This window comes from Rhea americana, unplaced genomic scaffold (genome assembly GCF_003343005.1).
Source record: "Rhea americana isolate MKP2758 unplaced genomic scaffold, rheAme1 scaffold_1, whole genome shotgun sequence".
Lineage (NCBI taxonomy): Eukaryota > Metazoa > Chordata > Aves > Rheiformes > Rheidae > Rhea > Rhea americana.
In genome coordinates this window covers 18,448,039-18,460,731 of record NW_028185038.1, presented here as the reverse complement: position 1 = coordinate 18,460,731, position 12,693 = coordinate 18,448,039, and the positions used below count along the sequence as shown (strand labels likewise).

At 37.9% G+C, this 12,693-nt stretch overlaps 1 protein-coding gene across 1 annotated transcript in view; it reads right to left on the bottom strand.

Annotated features, from left to right (window-relative positions):
* Positions 1-12,334, bottom strand: part of LRGUK (leucine rich repeats and guanylate kinase domain containing) — a 53,458-nt gene extending 41,124 nt beyond the window's left edge. Inside the window, exons 1-7 of the mRNA XM_085299766.1 lie at positions 12,031-12,334; positions 10,756-10,863; positions 10,007-10,088; positions 8,852-8,952; positions 8,005-8,086; positions 4,859-4,983; positions 1,277-1,420 (exon numbers count right to left, since the gene is read on the bottom strand). Coding sequence (XP_085155892.1) covers positions 1,277-1,420; positions 4,859-4,983; positions 8,005-8,086; positions 8,852-8,952; positions 10,007-10,088; positions 10,756-10,863; positions 12,031-12,279 — 891 coding nt within the window. The 5' untranslated portion in view covers positions 12,280-12,334. The remainder of the gene's footprint in view (positions 1-1,276; positions 1,421-4,858; positions 4,984-8,004; positions 8,087-8,851; positions 8,953-10,006; positions 10,089-10,755; positions 10,864-12,030) is intronic.
* Positions 12,335-12,693: the final 359 nt, after the last annotated feature.

Here is a 12,693-nt window from a genome sequence, read left to right as displayed (position 1 = left end):
AAGGAAAAAGTGACTGTTCTGTCCAGTGTCTGTTCCCAACCAACTCCTCAGACCTGCAGAACACCACACCCATGTAGCCCTTCAAATACACCAACCAGCTGACATTTTACTCCCACCACTGCTGTGGATAGACCAACCTAACTTTAATAGTAACAGGGCACTGACCAGCTTAACGCAGCTTTTCCAAGGAGATGAAAATTCAAGGTTTAACAAGTGCTAGTAGCACACTCTAAGTTATTCTGCAGACAAAAATAGTCAAAAAGTGGTGGCTCATCAAATGGTTTCAATAACATCATTAAAAGAGACAAATTTTGATGAGGCAAAATTAATAGCTTTCGCGTGCTGAAAAGAACAGTGGAAACTACATGAGGCAATGGAAGTGGCATTATTAATGCTAATGACAACCATACTATTAGCTAGTTTCCTGTCTAGTGCAATTTTATACACTGATGTACCTTTAAATGTCAACCTCAACACAGCGTGAGAAAAAGTATTCAGTGTATTGTATTAACTCTTGTAAATGTATCTTGAAAGGTGGAAAATGACAGAAAATGTTCAATTCTTGGCTTATATTATTATCTCTTATTTTCTTAGATTTCTCATATGCAGATCTGCCTTTGATGTCAAAATGATTCATGAATTGAGAATCTTTTCTGCAGTTAAAGACTCTGGAAGCTCGGTATCTAAAGGATTAGGTATATATGGCTTGGATTTCAAAATTCAAATACAGATGAGTTGGATTGTGTCATTGTAGTTCCAGTAAACATACTGCTGCATAACAAAAGTCACTTTATAATAGAGTACATTCAGTTCTGTACCACAAGAAGTTTCCGACAGAGAGCTCAGAAGAATCTGTGGTCACGAAATTGGGCTGAAAGATATTAGCAAGCTCTCCTGGGCTGGCAGTAAAAAAGCTGTGATGTAAGTAAAGACCCTCAATAATAATCAAGATGAAAAATCTGCATACTCATCCCCATCATTTCCACTTGAGGGAACACTGTTAATTCTTTACCTACGTAAGCACTAAATGCCCCAGAAGTGATACCTGCACAAAGATAAACCCATCTAAGGTACTAAGTGAGACCTGAGGAGTACAGTATTAATCAATATGGGAAACAATCCTGGAGTGAAACACTAAAGGAAAAACGTCATCTTTTCTAATACTCATTTCTTGAGTGCTATAAGATTTATTGATTAAGCCTTCAGATGGCTGAATTTTGGGAAAAAAGGATGCATTCTTAGAAAAACATTGAGATTCAATATTAAAGTATGTTACCTGATTATGCTCTAGGTTGATCACCTCTAGTAGATCATGTCCCTCTAAGCCTTCTAAACTGGTTATTTTATTGCTAGATAGGTCCAGATTCTGTAGAGTTTTCAAGCTTTCCAAACCAGTTATCTTCTGAATGTGGTTAGAACTCTAGGAAAAAAATCACAGCATAAAAAAATCCAATGAAGTTTTACAGATGGGAAACAAAATTTCTGTGGAAGAACATCACTCTTTTCTCTAAATTTTGAGTTCACTTTATAATTTAGAATCCTATTACAAATAGGCTTGAGCCCCACTTTCATCGTGAGATGACAGACTAAAGCTTTCCATACTCTTCAAGGAAAAACAAATGAACTGCCTTCTGATTAACTTGTCTTCAACATTCCTCAAGTGACTACACAAAGTGGTAGTGAGAGACAACAATAATAAAAAGAGCTCTAGTTTTCTTTCAAAGCTGATACTGGCTAGAGACTATTCTTACCTCTGTCAAATTCAAAATTTAGAAGATACATATGCACATAAAAATATAGAGTGTGTATATATACACACATACACATATGCAAATAAATTCACATTGTAATGATAAAGTTATATTTACACATGATTACGGAATCAATTACGGAAATTTGAAGGTAGAACAATACACTACAGTCTTCTTGGGTCTGTAAGCAGTCTATAAAAGTATCTCTAGACAGTATCAGTTCATCTCAATGCATACTCAAAGAAGGTGGATTTTATAAACTGCCAGCTATAGTATGCACAGAAATGTTCCAAAAAACCCTCCTTTAAGTTCATTTAGACAAGAAAATATCCCAGGTTTTGGAAATCTGTGAACTATCATTGTTTTACATTTTTTCCAAACAAGGTACAAGATAGAAGACCTGCATTTCTAACTGGACGGCAGATGGCTTATTTTCTCAGAGCCTCACAAATCATATACTCATTCCTGCTATGAACTCCAAATAGGTATAACATGCTAGATTTTGTACTAATCTTTGTCCCAGTGACAACACATACCCAGATGGCCTCTCAACATGGTTCCCTCCATATAACCTTGCAAGTTATATTTTTCCATCAGCATCACCTTGTGCTGAAAGCTTAGAAGCCTCATATTCTATTAATAAATATTTAGGAACTATTGAAATAAATAAAGCAGCTGACTCGAATTTAATCCAGTTGTCTGTCCTTGACATTTTTCCTGACTTTTAAATGTTTAATTAGGGTTATTAATAGCATGGAGTTTCTCTCTTCTCTTCCTGTTTTTTGTTCCGTTTAGTAAGGTACGGCTTAGAGCTCTAGTTGCAAAACAGTATGCAATAGGTGCACACAAAATTCTGTGAACAAAAGGGATTTGTATGGAGATCCTCTTTTGTAAAGCATAAAATTCCTAAGAGTCCAGTTCATTAGAGATGTGCTTGCTATTTTTTTGCAAACATGAGCAGAATAGAAGCTTTTATACATATATATATATATATATATAGCTAGGCAGTATTTACAGTTTCTGAAGCCTTTCTTCAGATCTTACATTCTTTCAATCTAAAAAATCTCAAGAGAATGGAAAAGAAAGTTGAATCAATGTGAAGAGCAGGGGTACAATTGCTCCCATAAAAAAGAGAAACTGTATCTTATTCTAATTAGCGAAAAAAGACACTACACTAAAATCTGTTTACATTATTTCCACATGACTATCTACTTAGCTAATTAAAAAGAATAAATGGTTGTATAAATAATCGTATCAGCATGTAAGAATCAAAACTGAGGCTCATGTTTATATTATTAAGTCTTAGCTGTTAACACAACTCCAAAGCATTTTACAAAACAGATAACGAATTCTAACAGAATTATTAGGCCTTTTAACAGATGAGGAAATCAAGGCACAGAATGGTCAAGCTACTTACTCTAGTTCTCAAATAAAGTATATAGACCTGTCAACTTACATCTTCACACACTTATAGTTATTTCAGAATTTTTATAAATGATTTTGCCAATCTGGGTTAATCTTATCTACTAAAAATGAGACAGAATTCAGCTTTATTGCCAGTAAAGGCATAACCTAAGTTCACTGACGGCACCATATAACTGAAATACCAATATATTAATATACATTAATGAACATTATTTGAATATATTACTCAAAACATACTATTGTCCACTTGACATAATTACTTTTTCCTGAATACTGAAGGCAAGCAGCAAGACCTCCATGGGACAACCAGGCTTTGATGGGTATAGACCTTACATATTCTTTTCTATATCTATTACTACAGCACAGAAAAAAATCTTCAAAAATTTTAAAGGATTTGAAGAGAACACTTCCATTCCTGAGTAAGGGATTTGCTCTACCTAAAATATTCATATATGTTCTTAACTCGTAGCAAATATGAGTGCATTTCTATGCTGTGTTTTCATATTCTATGCTTTTAAAAGCCAATTAAATACTTTAGAAATGATTATTATAAAGTAAATCCTATTAAGAAATAAATCATTGTATTTTTATAGCAATTCAGTTGCATTAAAAATATTTTTCCCTGTGTTCCTAAAAGCAGCAACTGCTATACTCATAGCACTTCCCATTGGGTATGTCAAAATGATTAAAAAAAAAAAGTAGGTATTATTAAGGACATTTTACAAGCATAGAACTGTGGAACACTTAGGTAAATGACTTCCCAAGCCTTGTCAAAGAGCATGACACATCCAACCAAGCACAAGCATCAACAAGGTAGAGGTCCATATTTGGCCTAGTTATCTGCCTATTATGCTGTCTTCATAGTCAGCAGAGACTTCAAAGGCCTGATGCATCTTGTGTTAATACAGATATCTACAGCTAGATCAGAATAATGCAGTGCTGTAAGTGTCCATTTCTCTCCACTGACTTCTGAGGTAGCAGAGAACATCTAGCTCAGATGCAGTTGTCTACACTGTAGACATCTGAAACTAGAGGAGATAAATATCACCAAAAATCTAGAAATGTAGAAATGCCAAGGTTGCGGGTTCATTCCCTGTACGGGTCACTCATTTGACGGTTGGACTAGATGATCTCCAGAGGTCCCTTCCAACCTTACCAACTCTATGATTCTATGAAAGCTAGCAATGTGAAGCTTCCAATCTCATTACAGATCCTTTAATAATACATGAAATTTGCCTAAACTCTAAAATGAATGCAGGCTACTCAGTCTTCACTTCTCCTTCTTGTATCCTTGCTCACCGCAACCACGAATACAACTTTCTGAAGAATTTTTATTAATCTTTACTCTCTGTACTGTACAATAGGAACTGCACAGCATAGATAATGTAACTTCTTGCACAGCAAAAGTCTATCTACAGCAAATACAAAATACCTTCGGAGAAATTCAAATTCAACTGTGCAAGGCCCCATGCAACTTTCTCTACTTGGCCCTAGACCAGACGACCTCTAGAGCACCCCTCTAACTGGTTTCATTCTATGATTTTGCATTAATAAAAATTTCTTTGTGTTCACTATTAAATACATTTTGAAAACTTGTCATGCAATTATCTATGCATTTATTAAGGCACTAACATACTGATAAAAGATAGACAGGAAAACAATAGCAATTAATTCTTTCTTACCAAATTCAGAATTTTGATAGGTAAGTTTTCAAGGCCACTGATTGCAGTGAGTCTGTTGTGTGACAAACTAAGATGAATCAGACTATGACACTTCTCTAGTCCTCTTATCTCCTCTATGTTATTAACTATACAGAGGTTTTTGCAGTTAAGGAAAATAACCAAGTATAAAAATCTTAGCAATAATTAGTAGCTAAATTAGCCAATGGAGCTGCAGTACAGAGAACTGGACATAAAATGTTTATGCTAAGGAGCTTAAAATTCCAGCTGCTCATACCCACCCCACTTCTGAAGCATATTGCCTCTTTTTTTGTACTGCCAAAATTTTTTGGGGGGCTGCAGGACAATTAGTCACTCAATTGATTCAGCTAGAAATATTCTCCTCTTCTTTTTGGAGGACTTTTTAACCCAGATTAATTTTGTGATGTGGTTCAGCACAATAGTGATGCTGGGATAACTGGGCAGATGGCAAACTGAGAAAGCAGTGAAAATGAAGGAACACGAATTTGGAGAAGAAACTACTTCTGCCAGTATCTTGCAAAGCTGCACTGTTATTCTTCGGTCTTCTCATCAGATGCGCGTGTGCAGGCTATAACATATGGGCCATGTCTTCAAATTTAGCTGGGCACTAATCATGGTAGGTAAGGTGTAGAATACAGGCTAATGAAGAAAATAATGTCTAAGTTGTCTCAGTAGGGCACATTTGGAAGAAAAATCCCAGACAGAACACCTTTATGTACAACATGCAGGACACAGAGAAATGCATTTAGACAATTACAGAAGAAAAGATTCTTTCATTTTAATTGACTTGACAGAATGAACTCCACCTGCAAACTGGGACAACTGAGTTTACACTAAAATTTCTAGTCTTACTAGGCAGTGGACAAATTATCAGGTTATTTTTTCCTCAGTCTGAATGTTATTGCAAACCCAAACCAAATACTTAGCCAGGGCAAATATAATCATCTTTAATAACTGTTTTTGCCAGACTGCATTCCTCCATGAGGACTTAATTGCACGCTATTACTAAGCTTTACACTCACAGGCCTAAATGGGTAAGGAGAGGAAGATAAAAAAACTGGTTAGCACAGATACGTCTCTTCAAAGGACCTCACACTAGGCTGTCTCAGACATTCAGAAAAGAAGCCAAAACCATCCACAGGCACTTGTATTTGACAGATACTCATTGATCTGCATTCAAAAATAGGCCTGTTCCTCTTCCCACTGAGAGGAAAAACTTTGGTGAACAAAGAATTTGGGTCAAAATGAATGAGAGAAAAAAAAAATCAATTGCTGCCAGTAAACACAAGCACCAGCCTGTTCTGAGTCCAAGATGTTTTAGCTGTAAGCATCAATATGATGCAGCAAATCATATGCTCAGCACTAAGAAGTAATACAATCAATTTTAGTGTCTTAATGGGCCACTATAATGCTTTGTCAGATATTATTGCTCAAGCTGTCTCCCTATCTCCTTTGGGCAGTTTCCTCCCTGTAAATTAATTTATAGTTCTGTCAGGTATATTTGTGTCTGCACCTGTCAGAAAAACTTACAGTGACACTTCCATCTGCATCATAATTCACTTAAATATGGCAAGAAATACTTAGTTACTGTCACTGAGAAAATACATGCCAAATATTTCCACCATTGCATGATATTTAAAATAGTTCTTTCATTTACAATTACAAAGAACAGCTTGTTTTGACTGCCATGTCTCCTGTGAGGAGTGCTTCACACAGGTTAGGAACAGTGCCACTTTGCTGTTCTAAATTCTGCACTTCCAAATTCTGCACTCAATTTCCTCAATTTCAGAGGGCCCCATTGCCACTGTATGCATGAAACAGTTGTTCTCCCCATCCTGCTGGAATCAGTGCAAACGAAGAAATTGAAGACAGCATGCTGCTGCGTTCAAACCAAATGAAAAATACTGATAATCATCCACAATCCAAACCCCTGATCTCTCTTCCTTTTCATTTTGTCATACGGTTTTTGCTTTGCAATGGAAAATTAGACTTGCAAAGGGCTAGAGCCGTATCACAATTTTCTGACAAGAATAGTATCACCTGTACACTTTGGAGAATGTGTGAATAATGTAACCTAGATGCCCTGCAAAAGCACTATCTGTTCCTACATAAAAAAAGACATTGTATTAATATCCTTTGTTAATGGGCTACTCCGACGACAAGAGACAGAAAAAACTGCAACTGCCTGCTGTCCTCTCCTTTTGCAGAGCATAAAGTCAAGGTGTAATTTCTGAGGCAAAGAGAAAAGGCAACTAAGCCTTCAGGAAGTGACTGTAAGTAAGGCAGCACGTTGACATGAAATTACAGAAGACCTTTCAAAAAAGCACAAAGGAAACTTCAGGGAGACTAAGAGTAACAGAAAAAATTTGCAATTCCACTCCTAATCTGATTTCTACCAGAACAATGTTTCTAACCCACAAAACACGGTACCATAGTGACAGCACCAACTTCCCTCTGTGTGTGTGTGCACACAATGGCACACTCCAGGAAGTCTTCTCTCCGTTAAAGATTCTCTTCACTGTCATTTAATGTCTTTGCTCTCCACAGATCTTCTGTAGGACCTCAGCAACCAGCTATGTCTAAGATTAAACAACATGCAACTTTTCCATTTAAAGAAGCTTACTGTTCCAAGTTGATTTCCTACTAAACTTTTTTATATAAAAAAGCTGGCATTTTTCTTCTGATTATTGTTGAATTTATCTTAAAAGGTATATAACTTATAAAAATACTACACCTGGCTGCCAAGAGTTAAACTCAAAACACACTTCACAACCCAATGGTATGGGTTATGAAGAGGTCTACATTTGTTTATTACCTCTGGCATGTGAAGACAGTGTGACATGTCACTTTTTTAGTTTTACAGGTTGCAAAGTGGTGGTGGTGATGGTGGTGTGTTTCTCTGGCAGGCTAACACCTTACATATATACACAAATACCTTTAACATCATGCATGCTTTAGTAAATTAACATCAGTTTCACCAGCAGAGTTATAATGGTTTGATGCTCTTTTTACATAAAAACTCGACATAAAGGAAAAATACAAAGAAAATAGGTACCTATGTGAAACAAACAGTTCTTCAAAAAGTAAACAAGCAACTTTTCTCCCATTCAGGTTTCCAGAAAGGATACAGTCCAGTAAGAGTTTAGTAAGTGACTGATATGCTGATAAATCTTGCATTTTAGGAATCTGATTGCATGAAAAATCTACTTCCTGAAAAGAAAAAAAAGACAAAGTTACTTTCTGTCTTTTTCACTTACAGTTGCTTTCTGAAACTAAATAGCTGCAACATTAAACTTCTGATCAAGGGTGTGGAAGAAGTAAGAAGATCATTAATACTAATACTGGGCGAGACAAACAGAAAGGCTCTTTTTTATGAAACACGTAATTCAAATTTTGGGGACTTCCAAAGCTGTACCTTCTTCCAACAACACTTTCCTGGCAATTCCTATCGATTATACATACATACATTAAAAAAATTGATGAAAAAGACAGAGAAATATATTCAGGCAGTATTTCAAAACAACCTCCTACTTTTTATAACCCAAAGTGGGTTACATGAAATAATAGCAAAGGGAAGAATAGCATACAGCTACATTTTAAATACACACTTTCCAACAGTAATTGGCATCAGTCAGTTTGAAAGGTGGGAACAGATTCTAGGAAAGGTTTGATTAATTTGGCAGCAGGGATAAAAATCTTGGCTAAACTTACCTCTAGCTAGAACAGCCAGCTGTACAATATACCTTCCCAGAGCATGCTGGGGTTCAGAATGAGAAAGAAAATAAAAAGACATAAATGTGCAATGTAAGCTATCCAAACATTCCGAAGAACTATTAAAATATCAAATAAAGTAAGAAAAAAGAATAAGGGAAGTATAAAATTTGGCTTTTGCATATGTCCAAATACAAAATCTAAACTTTATTTAGAAAATCATCTTGAATTTAAATCTAACAAAAAGCATTTTCTGCAACTTACCTTGAGATTTTTAGGTGGCTTAAAAACAAAATATGTAGTCAATTCATTGTTGGAGGCATTGAGTTCCAGTAAGTAAGGCATGTGACTGATACAAGAAAGATCTAATAACAAAGCAAAATGCGAAACATAGCATAAAAATACATAGGTAAATGCAAATATTATTGTGTGAAAATATGATAATGTCCACTAGCAATCAAGAATCAATTTGGATCACACAGTCAGCAAGCAATGTTTAAAATGCTGAAGTCAGATATATTAACACATTCTAGTAGAATAAAAGAGGGTTTCTAAAACTCTAGGAGTGATCATCTGAATTATACTTTAAATCCTTATTATATAAACTGATTGGTCCATAAGCCAAAATGTAATTTGATATTTTATCTACCTCTAAAATGATAGAGAGAATACCTCTATCCTAATTTATTAATTATTGGAGAAAAAGATTTAGGATACTACAGAAGATGAAATGATTAGTTGCTATGGTAAAGTCCCTGCTCTGTTCAGACATAGTCATCACAAGCTGTTAGCAAAATGAGCAGAGGGAAGTACTGCCTTAACAATAGTTTTGCTATCATATGACTCCAGCACTTCAAGTGAAATGAAAAACTTGAAAGAAATAATGCAACAGGTTGCCACTCATTCTTTATGATGTTAGATTAAAAAATGAATTGGGGGGTATGAAAGAAAGAGAGAAGGAATGGAAAAAAATGGGTTTTACCTCAGTCTCCATTTATGACCATTCTAAATTCAGGACACGATTTCTTATATTTTGTCATGTTTGGGAAGCCTTGCCAAATGAAAGCATAAGACTAGCGAAACTGTACTAGGCATAACTTTAAACATTCTGACATATGCATGTGTTAAAATCTCAATTAACCTTGTACTAACATGCTTGTTTGCATTTTACTTTTTGGATAATAAACTGGACAATAATCTTCACATTCCCACTGAATAGCATATGCTGGTGCAGATGTATGAACAGTCCACACATCATTCTCAAGAAGATCTAGCCATTGCCTCAGTCTGTAGAGCTGGAGTACTTGGGCCATTAAGATGTAGACCAGGCTTTCTGATATTAAAGCTACATGGTACACCGCATTTCTCATCTTAAATGATTTCACAACCCAAGAATTTACTAGTGTATTTACTACATACCATTAATTTTATTATATGAAAGTTCCAACTTCTGTAGGTAAATGTATCTGGAGAGAATGTTAATGTCACTTAAGTTATGACCCTGGAAAAATAAAACAGAGGGACTTCAATAACTAGCTGTATAACCTCACCCTGCTCTCCCAGGAGAGCACAGTAGCAGGAGACTTTGAAGAGGTGCCTGAAGCTCTCTCTAGCTGGATGCTGGCACTTAATGCTCCAGAACAGGATGACAAACAGAGAGAGATGTCAGACCTGCAGACCAGTCACAAATGAAGAAAATGTCAAAAGCAAACTTTAAAATGCAGCCATGAGAGCGAGCCACAGCTAGGGAAAATGCCATAAAACAAGACTGCATACAAAAGGGGCCTGCAGGAATTCATCTTTAATAGACTAGACCATTTTAACTTTCTGCTCAATAGATGCTGAATGCTGCATTCTCAGAGATTTAGCATGTTCCTCTCTTTTTGCTCCAACTCACTGAGGAAGACTCCTTTTCACAGCTGATGACTGTGTAAGGAAAAATCTTATTGCTGTTGCCAATAAGAAGTGGAAAAAAAAAGTACTGATATAGCAGCTGTCAGTAGAAGTCATGCTGTGTCTTGTCAAAGGTCCCATATACAAGCAATGGCATTGACAGGTAGAGACAGAATCTGCCTCCTGAAAAATTTTTGCCTGATCAGCTATTTGCAGTCAAAAAGAGGAAATGAGCAGAGGAGCATTTTACAATGATGTTCTTTGCTTATACTTACTGGAAGCGTCAGATTAAGATAAACGTAGTCAATACCAGGGGCCGAGCGCCCCAGATTGTGGAGGCCCTCAGCCACAGTGTCTTCATCCAACACTCCATCAAACTGACCCTATAAAATACCAAAAAGGAGGGGAGAAGGCTGGATTAAGGAAATCAAATTCCACACTCTGCAGAATCTGGGGATGCTCGGGAGGCAACTCAGAACAGAGTTTAATAAAAGACATCAATCAAATGCTCCTTTCAGTGCTCCATCACCCTGCTAAGGCACTGCACTACAGGAAAAATGACGAATACAGTCCTCAGAACAGATAAATAGGAACATGTCTTGTACTAGTTCTAAACATTTAGAAAGGTTCCTAAAAGGCTGAGGTCAATTTTTTCAACAGTTTTCTTTGCTTGCTTTTTTTTTTTAACCTTGTGGTTTACAGATATGTTTAAAAATCACTTGTTTTAAGAGATGCTGAGCCACAACCCTCCCCTGATTAGGGATGTTAACATCTCAGCAAATCAGCACTAACGTATCTCCAGCGCTGTCCCCCACATATCCATGTTACTAGTAGCCCTTTAAATTTTTTTTAGCATGAGCAGCTAGCGCTGCTCTTTAGAGAAAAATCTTTGCCAAAGAGGGTAGTTGACAGATGGTACTAATGAACCAGTGCGTAGGTTTAATGAGAAAATAAACCAATGGCTTGTGAAATTCCTATGAGCTGGAAGAAGTCACACAACGATCTCTAATCTAGGGACCAAGATAAATAATTTTTCAAATGTAATCATCCAAATCATAGCACCTACATATTACAGCTAATGAAGGACTACAGATACATTTCCACTAGATAAAAATATTAAGCAATATTGCTGTGGCACTGGGCACTTTAGAGCCCAGCAGAGCAGGCAGAACATATTCACTTGTACTCAGGGACTTACTGGGTCTCAGGGTAGGGCATGGCAAAGAGGTTTAATTTGGCAATTCAGATGCCAGCATATCCCCATGCTTGGCATACCAAGGAGAGAGAGAGAGGCAATCTGGAACCATCCTGGCTACCAAAGAGTTGGAAGGGACTCTAAAAAAAAGGCTGAAAAGGGAGGTGAAGAGAAACAGAGACTAAACCGGCCTAAGCTTTGTTCCTCCTTTGGATGGAAATGACAAATCACTGGCTTGCACCCCCATCACCTCTTCCTTCTGCCCTCCATGACCATACTGAGCCCTGAAGGGGGAAAGCTCCTTTCCCCTATGAATATTCCCCTCCCCAAATAAATGAGGGGCACTGAACTGAACCTCCACAGGCTCCTCTTCCTCGTCTTCCTCATCCTCCTCGTCCTCCTCCTTGTCCTCTTGGCGACGCAGCTTGAGCTGCAGCTGCTGGAGGCCGGCCTTGTCCCCAGGCCCCCCAGGGGTGACCTCCCGGGAATGGTGCTGCAGGGGCGCATGAGGAGGGGGAGGCAGCTCCACGGGTCCGCCCTCTTCCCCCTTCTCCTCACTCCCAGCCATGGGCTGTGACAAGGAGCGAGGACGCGGCGGGGGCATCGCCCAGATCCTGTCACCCCTCAGGCCAGGCCGCCGCCATTTTGTTTGCGCTCCCGTTGCCGCGGAGACGGGAGAGAACCAGAAGGTGGGGAAAAAGGTTCGCGCCATCCGGCACAGCCAGCCAATAGGAAAGCGGCTTGCGGAGCAGTGCAGGCTGGGAGTTGTAGTTCCCCGTAGGCAGCCTCTTGGCAGGGGGAGCGCAGAGCATGCTGGGAGTTGTAGTCCTTCTCTGAGGAGGACGACGACACCATTTCTCTGGTCCGGGTCAGGACACAAAGTCAGTACCAGCAAACGAATAACCTGCAGGGCACAGTGATCCATCCACAAACACCTAAGGCAAAACGGGCTTTGTGCAAAGTTGCAGGCTTTGCTCAAAGGCACCAAAACAAGGGCCATGCAGGAAGCTCGTGGCAT